The following is a 14,845-nucleotide window of genomic DNA, read 5'->3' on the forward strand; positions in this document are numbered from 1 at the left end:
ATCCACGTTCCGTCGTAAGTGACGGCAATATCAGGGGAAGACGCCAACTCCTTGGCATCCGCAGCTGCACGCTCATGCTGCTGGTGGCAACAACTCTACTGGCCTTTGCTAGTACCTTGGTGTGCTTCTGGTATGCAGAGACATTCATGGGTGCAGGCATATTCATGACAGTGCAGAATTTCACAAGGGATGCCCACGTCCTATCCATGTCATTGCAGTAGCCGGCTTTCTGTTCACATCCCAGCAGTGCCCAGTCTTCTTGGACATAGCCTCACGGCTTTCAGCCTCGCAGCTGTCACAGGCCAGCGATAGAGTTGAAGCCAATCCTTCACGACGTACTTCACATAGTGTAAGGGTGCCATGGCACGCTGAGCAACAGGCACTATCAGCAAGTAAATTTTGTAAACATTCTAAATAAATAATTCGGCTCCCGGCCGTCAGGTAATCATCACCGTCGCGCTCATCTCCAGAGCTGTCCTTGTCACTGTCACTAGATGTCTCACTCTCACCAGAATTAGACTGTTGGACTTCGGTATCATCCCTATCTTCTGACAACACAGAAGAGTCCTCTGCCACGACAATTTTCGTAATTTCACTCGACAATTAAATTATTTAGCACATTGATTTCCATGGAATTTGCGCTTCTTTGGACGACCAGGACGGCCTACGTATGCCTCTTGCCCATAGTGATCAAGGAAGGTTCCACAAAACAGATGAAAGCCAACAAAGCAGCTAAACTGATAAAGAGCTACAGTTTGGAGATTGGAGATTGCTGGTATAAAAATATTTACCAAAAATTTGAAGTACGACATGCGCGCTGTGTGTGGTGACATGCGCACTGGCACTGCTGATGCCGATGGTGATGTCAGCTCTGCGTGGGGCGCAGCAAGGTAAAACCAGGGAGATTTTCAGCCTTTCCGCGAAGTTTCATCGCTAAAATGCCAGCGAAATCAAAGTTACACGCAAAACATGTGTAATGTAAATTCTAATGCGTTAAAATTTGAATTTTTGAATTTACAATTACTATTTTTGACAATAGCGGCCTTTGAAAGTCCATATCTCAAAAACTACTGAAGCAATTCACTTCAAATTTTCGGGATGTGCGGTTGGGACCTACCCAGAGGGCCTGGAAGCGAAAATGGGGTCAAAATCCAAAATTCGATTTTTGACCCTCTGAAAGGTGCCCGAAAGGTGTAGCGCCACCTTAACTCGGTAGAGTTAGCACTTCGTTATATAATTATGGCTTTTACAGTAGTATTGACTTCGTACTTGGTCAGTATAGGAAATAAAAGACCTCGTAAAATACCTCGGCTTTTATTTCCTATTGACCTCGTACTCAGTCAATATTAGAATGATACATATTCATACCATTCATACTGTGGATCATTGACATTAATTAATTAATGCATTGTTCTGACACTTGACAGGCCAGAACCACAGATAAAGACCACTGGCACTATCTAAGCTAACACAAAAGTAACAGTCTGACTCAGTCTCCATGGTCTCTGAGTTACTCTGTTGCACTTGTGAGTTGTGTCTTGTGTCAGTTGTGAGGATGGGCCCTGTCTTGGGGTTTCTGCATCCGGTGCTTTCCCTGAAGAGATCTGCACATGTATGAATCTCCCCCTCTCACCTGGCCTGCACTGGGCCCATGGGCAGCTCAGAATCAGATCTACTGCAGTACGTGCTGCACGATCACGGCCGGCCCTCGAGCCTCGTCGTGTAGCAGGCATGTGCAGTGTAGCTTGTCAGCTGACCAGTCTGTTGTGTGGGGCTAGGGGTCAGCTGTTTTTCAGTCATTACAGACCATGCAGACAGTACAGTATTACCCATTCGATATGTTCACGGCGTTGTGTGGATGTCATGCATGCAGTCTACGTAGATCTACGTGCTGCGCGCGCTACTCATCGTCGCGTCTCAAAAGTAATGCCCAAGCATCGAACGCACCATTCTGCTGTCACATTATTTTCACAGAGACGACCGTTGACTGTACTGATGATCTACATACCGCCATTTCGTTGGGGACTTTCGCATCACGAGGTCGTGGCTAGGAAGACGCGGATACGTGGACAGTAACGTTACGACGTACGTGTTGGATCCATACCGTGGAAGACCCTACAAGAATTATTGGAGATTCAGATCGCCATAACAAGCAGGATCGGACCTGTCGTTGAATGACTCAGCCCGCTCTAAATAATCTCTGAGTCGGAAACTTACTTGACCGAAGGAGTTGTTTGCGCTGGCTTTCCGCAAACGTACTACATGTACAAGAAGAAGAGACGCTGGTTCAGGGTTTGGCACTGAACGGCTAGCTAACGTAGAAGTCCGTGCTCAACGTTCGTGCGACCAGCAGCACCTTACTGCTGCGGTACATTGCGGGCAGAGAGACCGAGACACCGTGTTCTTCTAACTTCTTGATGATGGCGTATGCTAGCATGGGTTCGAGATGCGACCCTAGACCCTACTAGACTGTAGTCGCTGACCGTTGAAACTTCTGTTGCGGAAACAAATCAACAGCACGCGGCCAGGCAGAGTCCGACTGCACCAGCAAGCTCGTCATCCTTACCCCCCTCAAAAGTTCTTTCTGATACAGCAACGTGCAAGCGAAGACAAGGAGCTATGCCTGGCGAATCTGTCGCTGACGAGCTGGCTGCGCGGTTGCGCCTGGCCTGCCTGCCCGACCAAACCGGTGGTGATTTCGACGGCGACGAGCTCTCGCTTTACGAAGCAACTCTGAAGCAAATCAGAGAGACTATTGCAGGAGTACTGAATGGTCGTCGACGAGTCCGAGCAGCGAGAGGCGGCGGTGGCGGTAGTAGTACGGACATGTTCCCACAGCAACTTCTCCTGGACTGCATTGTACAGTCATTGCAGAGGATAGATGACTCCGGGGCAGACAGAGCAAAGCAGCTGAGAACGGCCTTCGGCTGGCTATGGAAACTGGCCAAGAATCTTCTTGTGGATCCAGGACGCAACGAAACGAAAAAAATTCTGGTAGGTAGTAGTCTACTTCTAACTGTCCCTTCCCCCCCCCCCCCCCCCCCCCCCTCTCTCTCTCTCTCTCTCTCTCTCTCTCTCTCGCCTCTTGAAACATATGCTAGGCAATAAGTTCTTCGATGGTGACAACCAGAAAGGATTTATGCCTGCAAAGGCTGGGTGCTTAGAGCATACATCACTTTGTTATGAGGCGATGCGTGATGCAAAGACGGCAAAACGCCAAATTTGCATTGCGTGGATAGATTTGAAGAATGCATTTGGTTCAGTGCGCCACAATCTGATAGAGTATGCTCTAACCCACTACAGCCTTTGCAATTCAGGAAATTAATTTTTTCCTACTACGACAGTCTTTGCGCTTTCGTCGTACAACCACACACTCCCACCTTTAATTACAACATTGGTGTTTTCCAGGGGTGCCCCTTGTCCCCGGTCCTTTTCAATATCTGTTTCCAGCTTCTACTGTACTCACTTGCAGCCCCTGAATTAAGTTGCCTCTCCTATGATTTTAAATCTGCCCCTTTGCAAGTGTCCCAAACAGCTTTTGCTGATGACTTAGGCCTCTATAGCAAATCTAGTGCAGGTTGTCAAAAACTCATTGCGGTCACGGAGGACTTTCTCTCGTGGACCCAATGTATGCAGGCGCCGCCGCACAAATGCAAAAGCAGTGCAGCAAAGCTTGTAGATGGCCGGTGCAAACCTTACGATCCCTGCCTGACGATGTCAGGGAGGATCGCTTTCATTGACACTGCAGAGTTCAAGTTCCTGGGGCGAAGGCTGCATGCTGATTGCTCTGAGCAGACCCAGCGGGAAGACATCCGTCAACTCACTGTATCTCTCATGCAAAAAGTAGATGGCTCTTGGCTTCAAGACCACCACAAGCTATGGCTTTACCACCATCTTGTAGTGCCCAAGCTTTCTTGGTCTTTCCAGGTTCTTGAACTCACACAAGGTTTTGTACGTGAACTGCACTTTATGTGTTTACCATTTCTGAAGAAATAGTCAGGTCTACCTCTATGCGCAAACTCTGCCATTCTTTTTATTGGCAGTCGCAAACGCTTTGGCTTACGCCTCCATTACCTTCCTACGGTGTGGAAAAAGTGCCAGTCCATCAAATGGCACATTCTTCGATCGAGTGGGGACGCGCGCATGAGGGCGCTGTACACTCTGCGTCGGAGTAAGGATGCGAAGCTGACAAAGCGATATGCGGCGACAAAAGAGCTGGAGTGTGCAGAGGCATCAGTAGGTTCAGGGACTCTCCGTCCACCGTCATCTTCAAGTCATCGTGCAGGGTTGGGTGCTCGTGCTCCGAAGCAGCATTTTAAACCCCCGAGGAAGGATCTCCTTCAAACATTTGAGGAGATCAACGCGCAGGAGCAGATTTTGAGGCTGGAGACTCTTCAGGTGCAAGGCAAGTGGTTGGAGTGGACATCGGTGATGTGGCAGGACCTCTCGTGGAAATCCCTTTTGTACGGTGGTACTGGTAAGGATTTGAAATTTCTTCTCGCATCAACCCTCAACGTGCTACCTTCTCCGACGAACCTACGCCGTTGGGATAACACCGTAGTGGATCCGTACTGTAGTTTGTGCCGTGCCTGGGCCTGTACTACGCGCCACGTGCTTGGCGCTTGGCGCGTAGCGCTGGACCAGGGACGTTACACCTGGAGGCACGACAACGTACTCGGGGTCATCGTCAGGAACATGCGTGAGGAGATTCGAATCCGCACTGCTGCAAACACCGTACAAACCGAAAATTCAAATGAGCTTGACTTCATCTCGTTTTGCAAGGCGGGAGAGAAGCCAGTTCGCGTTCAGCCCAGACGGAAGTTGGTTACGACTGATCTCCTGTCAGCGGCCTCAGACTGGAAACTTCTTGTCGACTCAGTTAGTGCAAAGATTTCTTTCCCTAGCTGTGTTGCCCTTACCACCCTAAGACCAGATATAGTTCTGTACTCTACGAGTCGTAGGATTGTATTCTGGATGGAGTTGACAGTTTGTGCTGAGGACAGATTCAGTGTCAGTAACTCGCGGAAGGACAGGCGGTATGCGGATCTGGCCGATCAATGCCGAGCAAACGGGTGGCAGGTCGTTTCTTTTTCGGTTGAGGTAGGTGTGCGTGGTGTCATCCCGGACTCTCTTCGGAGGGCTCTGAAAGCGCTTGGGTTTTCTAATCGAAAAATAAAATTTATTTGTAATTTGTGCAGTAAGACGTCTCTGCGAAGCAGCTACATCATCTGGTTGCGACGTCAACAAAAACACTGGTCGGAAGATCCACTTTTCTGAGGTACTATATGTGGGGCTCCGTTTATTGAGGTGCGTTGAAATTTATTCTCTTTATCTTATTATTTTTTTCTATAATTTCCCCATATGAGTTCCTATCAGTTGCTGTGAACACCTTGAGTGGAGAGCGCTTGCTCGAGCGTTGAACCGGGTTCTTAATCCACCGTACCCAGTTCGCAAGGCTGGGCGGGGTTGTGAGCAGGCTTTTATTTCATCTTTTCTTATTATTTCTGCTTTTCATCTCATTACAAAAAATCTGCGCTTTTTCTCCATCTGCGCATAAAATCTAGACTGACAACCTGCTTGTTAAATCATGCACTTGCTTTCAGGCGTAAAAACCCTGTTGTAGAGGTCTCAGTCCTCATTTGTCAGACTTACCTGTCTTTATAAATGTAACTTTCTCTCTCTCTCTCTCTCTCTCTCTCTCTCTCTCTCTCTCTCTCTCTCTCTCTCTCTCTCTCTCTCTCTCTCTCTCTCTCTCTCTCTCTCTCTCTCTCTTCTCTACACCCATACCATGTACCATGTATACGCCCGTCGCAAGAGAAGCACGCAAATCTGCAAATGCACTGGATGTGCACCCACAGATTTTCTCTTAGAGCAACGATAGTGGCCGAGATCTGAGTGAGACAGATCAAGAGTAGCACCAGATAACTGTCCAATCCACACAACCTGCGAAGCCATGTGCTACACCCATTCCCTTCTCTTCACCCCTCCCTTCCCTTCACCCCCCCCCCCCCTCCCTGCTCTTCACCCCTCTGTGCCTTCTCTTCACCCCCCCCCCCCTCCCTGCTCTTCACCCATTCCCTGCTCTTCACCCATTCCCGTCTCTTCACCCACCCTCCCTTCTCTTCACCCCCCCCCCCCCCACCTCCCTGCTCTTCACCCCTCCGTCCCTTCTCTTCACCCCACCCCCTCCCTGCGCTTGACCCATTCCCGTCTCTTCACCCCCCCCCCCTTGCTCTTCACTCATTCCCGTCTCTTCACCCCCCCTCCCTTCTCTTCACCCCCCCTCCCTTCTCTTCACCCCCCCCTCCCTTCTCTTCGCCATCTCTCACTCCCTCCTCATCGCCCCTCCCTTCTCTTCAACCTCCATTTTCATTGCCCTCCTCCCTTCTCCTCACCCCCTCCTTTCCCTCCCCTCCCTTCTATTCACCATCTCTTCTTCCCCACACCTTTCTCTTCACCCCCTCCCCTTCCTTCTCTATACCACCCCTCCCTTCTCTTTGCCAGACATTCTCTTCACCCCTCCCTCCCTTCTCATCACCCCTCCCTTCTCATCAACTCTTCCTTCTCTCCACCCACCCTCCCTTCTCTTCATCCCTCCCTCCCTTCTCTTCGCCATCTCTCATTCCCTTCTCATCGCCCCTCCCTTCTCTTCAACCTTAATTTTCATTGCCCTCCTCCCTTCTCCTCACCCATACCTGCCAAGTACTGAGAGTGTTTTTTTCTGGATCGCCATGGCAAAATCCCGGGATTTGCCTTGGTTTTACGGGATGTCATATTTTTACCAAAAAAACCCTTTTTTAACTTTTGATGGCACCAACATTTCGATAATAGATGGTTGATGGTGATCATTGGATCACACTTACACATGTTCAAGACTCAAAAACGGAGGTTTTTCAGAGACTGCTCATGGAAGGAGCACTGGGTGATCCACTGGTACTGCAGGCTATGGCGGTCCGGAATCAATAAGGACAATTACTGGCCTGTGACAAGTCATTTGAAGTGTTCCAAGTACAATATCAAGCTTGTTTCTTGTACAGTGAATTTCGGGATAATCGACAGGAATTTCGGGATCGCGGGAGTTCATCCAATACTGCGGGATAATCCCGAAAAAATCTGGATACTTGGCAGGTATGCTCACCCCCTCCTTTCCCTCCCCTCCCTTCTATTAGCGATGTCAGGGTAAATTTTTGTTTTGAGAATCGGGCAAATATTGTAATACCATCCGATTCCTGAAGACAAGTAGAGTATACTGGCAAAGTTTGAAGCAAATCGGAGCAAATATAGTGGACTTATTCCAGTTTAGAGTGCGCGGGGTAAGCGCCGCCATTGTCGAAAAGCACCCTGCATCACTGTACACAAACCAGAACCACACCACACAAAATCGCGGCACAAAATTGGTCTTGACAACAGGGATCGCTGGATCGCGGGTCATGAATAATCTTGCGCACTGTACAAAATGTACATACCGTAGCTGTACTCTTTTCTTTTTTTTTTGTTGCTGCAAACTGTTGGAGAAATTCAAGAAGACTGTTGAAGAGTAGCCGAAGTATGAGTTGTGATTTGGCCATTCTGCGAGACAAGAAGAGTTCGACAAGTAGATTATGATCCTGGTGGTGGTCCGCTTTGAACTTCATCAGTTCTAACACCAATGCATTTGAAACATTTCCGATTCTGCTAGGCAGGGGCTTATCCTGCAATAGCTGCTCCTCCTTGAGTCCAAGACTCGACAAAATATCTTCACCGCCGGTCCCCTTGCTGGACGAAGCGCTCATGATGGCGTTGTGTCCAGCAACGGAGTACCTGTGGCGAAAAATACTGAAAGTCTGGTGCGCAGCGTGATACGCCGGTGAAACTTGGCAGCAAACTAAATTGGACAACGGGGAACACGATGGAACTAAAATCAAACGCGTATCAGGCTGCGCAAGAGGTGAAAACGGCAACTGAACATACGCGAACTTGTCGGCAGTAGTACTCCGAGTTCATTGGGCGCGGCGCGCTCGCACAAACGCGAATACGAAAGTTCATCTTCTATTCTCGTGGCATGACAAATGTCCCTTCTATTCGCCATCTCTCCTTTCAACGAAATCCGATCGAATGAATCAAGCACGCGCCCGGCGCTGTGCAGCCTGTCGTCCTGCAAACACTGGTGTGTTCACTGGTGAAGGGCACAGGCTTGATTTGCACGATCAGATTTCACTGAGCAGCTCTGTAGTCACTACTGGTACTAGTGCAAAATCAAAGTTCGAACCTGGCTTCAGCCACCACCGCTGATTATGATACTCATCCATCGCGGAATCGTAGCCATTGAACGTGAGCGGTCTCCGAAGCTGGCAGTGATCGTCACGCTAAATAATTTTAGCACACTCACCGGTTGCCAAAGAGAAGTAGTCACAGAAACCAGATGACTGCTTAAACCAACGTTGGACGTGTGTTACCCGTTATAGGCTCACGGTGCATCCATTCAGGGTTCTTGATGTCACATAAGTTACTGGCAGGGGCGTCGGAAGGAGGTAGAAAGTGGTATGGCTCGACAGTCAGAGGGGGTCCGGGGAAACTTCCTCCGGGAATTTTTTTCTAAAAACACTCAAAATACCCCTCTCAGAGGGTACATGGTAGTAGATGTACGAGTCATGACGCATACATGCCATGCAGTTCCGTAATCGACAGTCTAGTCACGCGTTACACGGTGCAGTGACCTGACTGGTGCACCGGTGACGGATCGCGGCTCACGATCACGCCTGGTCATGTACAAACTCGATACCCCCATTTTTTTACACCGGATTTGGACGTTCCGCGTGGACCACATGGAGCCAAAAGTGGTACGGCTCGTACCGCTTCCTACGCCCTTGACTGGTATGATGTGATGGGGATGCATGACTGGATAGAGCTGGACAATGCCAGGACGAGTTGATTCTAACATTTCATTCACCTTTTCAGGCTTTTCTGCCCCCCCCCCCCTCATACCCTTGTGCCCAGGCACCAACTAACACATGTACGCGATCGTCCATGCAAACATGCACGTACACACATACGTGTGTGCATGTGTGTGCTAACTGTGTGTGTGTGTGTGCATGCGCGCTAAATCTGTGCGTGTGTGTATGTGTATGTGTGTGTGTATGTTTCCAGCTCTACCAAGGTGTGTATGTGCTCTACATCAGCAAGGTGCACGGCAACCTAGCGCTGCTGGAGCGCATTGGCTACAGGAAGAAGCACGAGGCAGACGCGACTGCGCAGGTGCTGATTCGGCATGGCGATGTAGACTGCGTTGCAGTATCTGTCATGGCTATCAACTTCCTTGCTGCAGCACGGCTCATCAAGCTCCTTGAAGAAGCGTGCAGTATGGCTGGAAGAGGGTTCTCATTACAGGAAGCCCTGCAGACCTGGACTAAGTCGCAAGACGGGCCCATCAGTTCCGATCAAGTGGGACAGCTGATGAGACAGGAGCGGGACTGGAGAGAGGCGGAAGAACGGCGCAAGCGAGAAGAGGAGCTCCGTCGTCAACAGGAAGCCGAACGCGAGAAACGGAGACTGGAGGAGGAGAGAAGGCGACGCGAGGAACGCATTCGCAGAGAGGCAGAGGAGAAACGTAAGCAAGAGGAAGCTCGGCGAGAAGAGGAAAGACTGAAACAAGAACTCGAGGAGAAATTAAAACGAGAAGAGAACGAGCGGAGAAGAAGACAAGAGGAGGAAGAGCTTGCCGAGCGTAAACATCAGGAGGAGATTAAGAAGAGAAAGGCTGAGGCCGAAGCTCACGAAGCTGAAATTCAGGCAAAGTACCGAGAACAGATGCGGCTGGCAGAACAGCAGCAGCGTGACGCTGATGATGCACAGAGAATCCACACGCAGAGAAGCGAAGAACTGCGGAGAGCCTATGACAATCCAGTATCACACGATGATCATTATAGCAGTGCTCAGCTAGATCCAACATCATCCGCCTCCGGTTTGAACCAGGCATCACCTCAGAATCAGCATCAACAACAACAAAATCGACAACAACCACAGCAGCCCATGGGCCATCTGCCTGTCGACACCCCACAGTTTGTAAAGAAAACGGCTCGTTACAATGTCCAGTCAACACCTAATACTGATGTTAGTCAGTTGCCTGTGCGTTACCCGCCAGGCCATGTCTCTAATAATGCGCAGAACGTGGGCAGCTCTAACATGGACGTAGCACATCAGCATGTGCAGGCAAGCAGTCGCCTGCCAGGACCCAGCGATTCTGCGCAGCCACCTCTGCGAGTTGGCTCTGTGGGTGACAATACACGCTCGGTAATGGACGATCTGTATGGTGGTGACGGTGCTGATGTCGCTAACGATGTGCACGCGCCGGAGACCCGTCAACAGCAGCCACCTAAGGCCAATGCTGCTGCGATGAACAGGTCCTTCATTAAGCCTCGCGTCTGCAGTGCACCTGTCAACAGCGTGGGTGTGGACGGAAACAACAGCGGCAGAGTCGCAGACGTGCACACTGCACCCCACCAAGGACCCGACGCGGCGTTTGTAAGCAGAGGCGGCGAACACTGGAGCGGGGAGCACGCAGGGCATGGCGTTGGCACCGGCAGTGAGCATCGCATCGTCCAGCCAAGAGAACTACCAGCATCACAGGGGTCATCCGCGTACCAGTCTGAGCAGCAGTACATGCGCTCACATCAGCACAACGAACGTGCTCATGGCCAGCGATCCAATCAACCCGTGCCTACCCCACGCGCCCAACAACCTAATCCATCTGTAGTAGCAGATGTCGCAGCAGTTGCTAAAGGCCACGGACAAGCAGCTCAGTTACAAAATCTACCAGTCTCCCATCCTAACGGTGTACCCTATGAAAACAGCCGCACTCAGCGATTCAGTGATACCCCAGCCAGTCATCAAGTTGATAACAGAAAACCGACTGGAGTCTTTGTGTCAAGCAACATTGCCACTGGGGCTGCTACTGGTGCTGGTCCTGGCATCAGTGCTGTTGATATGGGTAGTGCAGGTCCTGGTGTTGAGACTGCCAGTGCTGCAGGTAGGACTAGCGAGGTCGCTGCGGCCGATGGCGCGGGTACTGGCGCTAATACTAATGTTGCTGCGCCCGGTGCTGGAGCTAGTGATGTGACCGGGGCCCGGCCTGTAGCTGGAGCACCTGCAGTGGAGCAGACTGAACAGCGTGGTGATGATGAGGAGGGGCGCCGACGTCGTCTCGAAGCACAGAAACTCGTGAATGCCACTGCCGAGCGTATTGCCGATGACGCAAAGAGGCTGATGGAGAACAGCGACAGCGAAGACGAGTTGGAACTGCCTTCAGCATCCGCTGCACCTAGCGCAGCCCGGTCCTGTCTCAGGGCCGAGCAAAAGCACTCCGGTCGAGTGACTCTGACCACTGAGGATGATCACGATCGACCGCACAGTGTGTCACATGCCCCGGGCAACATACACGATAATGCCAGTCACATCAGCGAGCAGGCCAGGAGACTGATTGAGGATTCGGACAGCTGCGATCCACTGGCCACCCTGACGGCTACAGTAACACACAGTGGCCAGAATGCGCCAGGCCGTGTTTCTCAACCTGACCAGACTTCATCTGGATCTGTTTATACAGCAACGCATACAATGCCTGGTCCTGGACAACAAGGTACACCCATATACAAACCACAGCCAACAAGAGAGGCTGGCCCGAATGTAGACACTTTATCCCGGCATCAAGGCAGTAAGGAGGCGCAGAGCGAAGGTCTCAGTCTCGATCAGGCCACTGCTGCCAGCACAGCCCCTGGCTTAGGCAAGACATACTCTGGCTCGGGCAACACACACCCTGGCTCGGGCAAGGCTTTGCTGGCGGCATCGCTGAGCAATTTGGACGGGTCACGCCAGCAAAGAGGAGAGACTTCATCGTCTGACTTGACCAGATCAGCAATATTTACAGCAGACAGGGCAGCAGGAACGCAGCGGGAGTCAGCGACAGGTGGCTTGTCGTCGAGTAGTTCCCGGTCTTCCCCCGCATCATCAATTGCCTCGTTCTTTGTCACTTCGAAATTGGAGCCGGCTGGCTCGACTGGCAGAGAGCAAATTCCCCCGGAGCGCGATGCATCAGCGTTGGCAGGCTTCATTTCAGGTGTTGTAAGTTCGACTGGTGGTGACCGGCAAGGGCACTCTAAGCCTACTCTTAACTCTGAAGTAAGACCCGAATTATCAGCCGGTCTGGACAGCCATGTAAGTGGTTTGGATAAATCCACGCCAGTGGCCAAAGAGCGTAGCGTTCTGAAGAGCCGCGATGTGGACTCGAGCATGCGGTATTCACCGAATGCACGCAAGCGGGAGCACCAAGCCAGTTCGACCGCACCGGCGCATGCTATCGCGGGGAAAGCTAGCGGAGGAGACGACGAAGACGGCGTCAGTGATGAAGTCAAGTATCAGGCGCCTGCAAACTTGACGAATGCAGTAAGAACTACAGCTCCGGATTTTAAGAAGGCTGCTGTAACATCTTCAAGTGGTTATCAGCTGGAGTTACAAGAGTCGGGAGTGAAATGCCCCAGTCGGAAGTGCGGCTATGAACTATCTAGGCATGAGATCAGTAAAGGCTGTAGAGCATGCCCTATGTGCCACCTGGATTTGGGAATGTGAAGCGGAGGAAAACGAACCACACGCCTAGTTACAGTTTGGTCTACATATTACACATCGTGTTCAAGTGTTGAACGACGAACTGAGGGGAAATGAGCTTAAGGTTATGGCCGATCCGAGATGCGGTCATGGTCACCATATTCCATTCTTTCATCATGGTTCAAGTCTGCAATGCAGGCACCATGTTCAATCCTTTTGGTAGTCTTATCAGTATTCCCCAATGTCCACTGCCAGGAGTTCTGAATCTCTCTCTCTCCTCTCTCTCTCTTTCTCTCTTCTCTCTCTTTCTCTCTCTCTCTCTCTCTCTCTCTCTCCTCTCCTCTCTCTCTCTCTCTCTCTCTCTCTCTCTCTCTCTCTCTCTCTCTCTCTCTCTCTCTCTCTCTCTCTCTCTCTCTCTCTCTCTCTCTCTCTCTCTCTCTCTCTCTCTCTCTCTCTCTCTCTCTCTCTCTCTCTCTCTCTCTCTCTCTCTCTCTCTCTCTCTCTCTCTCTCTCTCTCTCTCTCTCTCTCTCTCCCACTCCTGTCCATCTATTTCATCATTCTATGTAGGACCGAATTGCTAAGCTACAGAGCGAAAACATTGCAGCAAGATGCTCTGAGGGAAGACACTTGAACCAAGCCTGATTCTTTGCTGCACACAGCAATCCCTGCATCCCCAGTGCATCTATATCTACCAACATGAAAAACTATGCCACGAAATGCTTCCTACTTCTTGCATACATTTATCCAGTTCCAGATTTCTTTTGCCGATAAAGGTGTTTCTTTGCAATGCAGGTACATATACATGTACATGTAGCTTGGTCCACGCAGATGTATTTTGTAGACAATGATACTGTTAATTACCATGGAGGACTAGTATTGCATACCAGGTATAACGTTAGAATAATCGTAAAAGTAAACAATGTGAATGCAGTGGCATCGTTGATGATGTTTTTCCATCGACTCTCAGGCACACCCTGCTGCAGGCTTGCCGGTGTGCTTATAAGGTATTTACTTAACGTGACCAGGTAAGTGTTACATACCGTGACTTGCCTACTACGCGTATACGTCGGAAGTAGGCTTCCGTGTAACGTTTTAAAATGTACTTTTGTTTTGTAACTATAAAATAAAACTAAGACTTTTAGTGTCGGTTCTTGAGAGAGATTGATGATGGAGAGATGCGAGATGGAGACAGTGGCTGCTGTAAAGAAGTGCAGGTAGCGGGTTATTCAATCGTGTAGGTATGCGGCCTCTGAACCGTCAGGGTCGGAGTTGTATAAACACGGTCTACATGACAGCGAATGCATACCAGGGAGAAGTAGAATACCACTCCATACTCCATGGTCTATACTATAGTCTAGAGGTTATACTTATACAGTCAGATCTTGCTTTACCACACACATGATCCGTTTTCCACAAAAAAATATCAGGATAGACGAGGGGACCGGATAATCGAACACACACACTGCACTGAAGTCTGTATGTATGCATAGCATGTGTTGTAAATCGGTACTAGTAAGTAGTAACACATGCCCACAAGCGGTTCCGCGGTATACTCAGTACCCATAAGCGGTCAGTCCGGAATACCACTGACATGACTCATGACTTGTGAGTCTTTATGATCAAGAGTCGACTAGTATAGTCGGTCCTTAACCCTGGCCTGGGGTAAATCATGGTTTATGGACTGTTGTTTTGTCTTCTTTTGCTCTGAAATAACACTTGCCCCCATACCATAAGCCATAACCAGGGGGTCGGATTTCAGTTGCCAGCACTGTACAACAGATCAGTACTACAGTTTATCACTCCCTTGTATTGACTCACATAGATTTTTGCCATACCTAAGTAGTCAAATATTCCTGCATATTTCACTCCTTAGGGCTATATTGACCGCTTATATTTGACTCCTTTTTAGCGATTGAACACATGCTTTGGTCAGTCGTGATAAATGTAATACCTATTGACTTCGTACTTGTACTTGGTCAGTATAGGAAATAAAAGACCTCGTAAAAGACCTCGGCTTCGCCTCGGTCTTTTACTCGGCTTTTATTTCCTGTATTGACCTCGTACTCAGTCATATTAGATACTTATCACTCTTCTATATCGACCTCCACTAATTCTCGTGATCCTTGACTGGTCCTATATTACCCATATCGCCGCAATATCGACCGCTTGTATCGACCACTTACAGGCATTGTAAACTTTCGACTTTGGAGGGACTTAGAAATTTCTCTCCACTTCAAAAAGAAGTCTATAGTACAAATGCTATACTAAAAG

General features: G+C 49.8%; 1 protein-coding gene across 1 annotated transcript; it reads left to right on the forward strand.

Moving 5' to 3' along the window:
* The first annotated feature begins 1,963 nt into the window (after positions 1-1,963).
* Positions 1,964-13,534, forward strand: LOC135817835 (mediator of RNA polymerase II transcription subunit 12-like). The gene is made up of 2 exons (XM_065331113.1): positions 1,964-2,994; positions 9,127-13,534. Exons 1-2 carry the CDS (start codon positions 2,620-2,622, stop codon positions 12,595-12,597), a joined length of 3,846 nt encoding a protein of 1,281 aa, XP_065187185.1. The 5' UTR covers positions 1,964-2,619; the 3' UTR covers positions 12,598-13,534.
* Positions 13,535-14,845: the final 1,311 nt, after the last annotated feature.

Source organism: Sycon ciliatum, chromosome 5, assembly GCF_964019385.1.
Source record: "Sycon ciliatum chromosome 5, ocSycCili1.1, whole genome shotgun sequence".
NCBI classification, from domain to species: Eukaryota; Metazoa; Porifera; class Calcarea; order Leucosolenida; family Sycettidae; genus Sycon; species Sycon ciliatum.

Bases quoted from the DNA above. Each gene is read 5' to 3' on its own strand.
- LOC135817835 (XM_065331113.1), top strand. From the start codon at position 2,620: ATGCCTGGCGAATCTGTCGCTGACGAGCTGGCTGCGCGGTTGCGCCTG. The intron at 2,995-9,126 runs GTAGGTAGTAGT...GTATGTTTCCAG, and splicing joins ACGAAACGAAAAAAATTCTG to CTCTACCAAGGTGTGTATGT.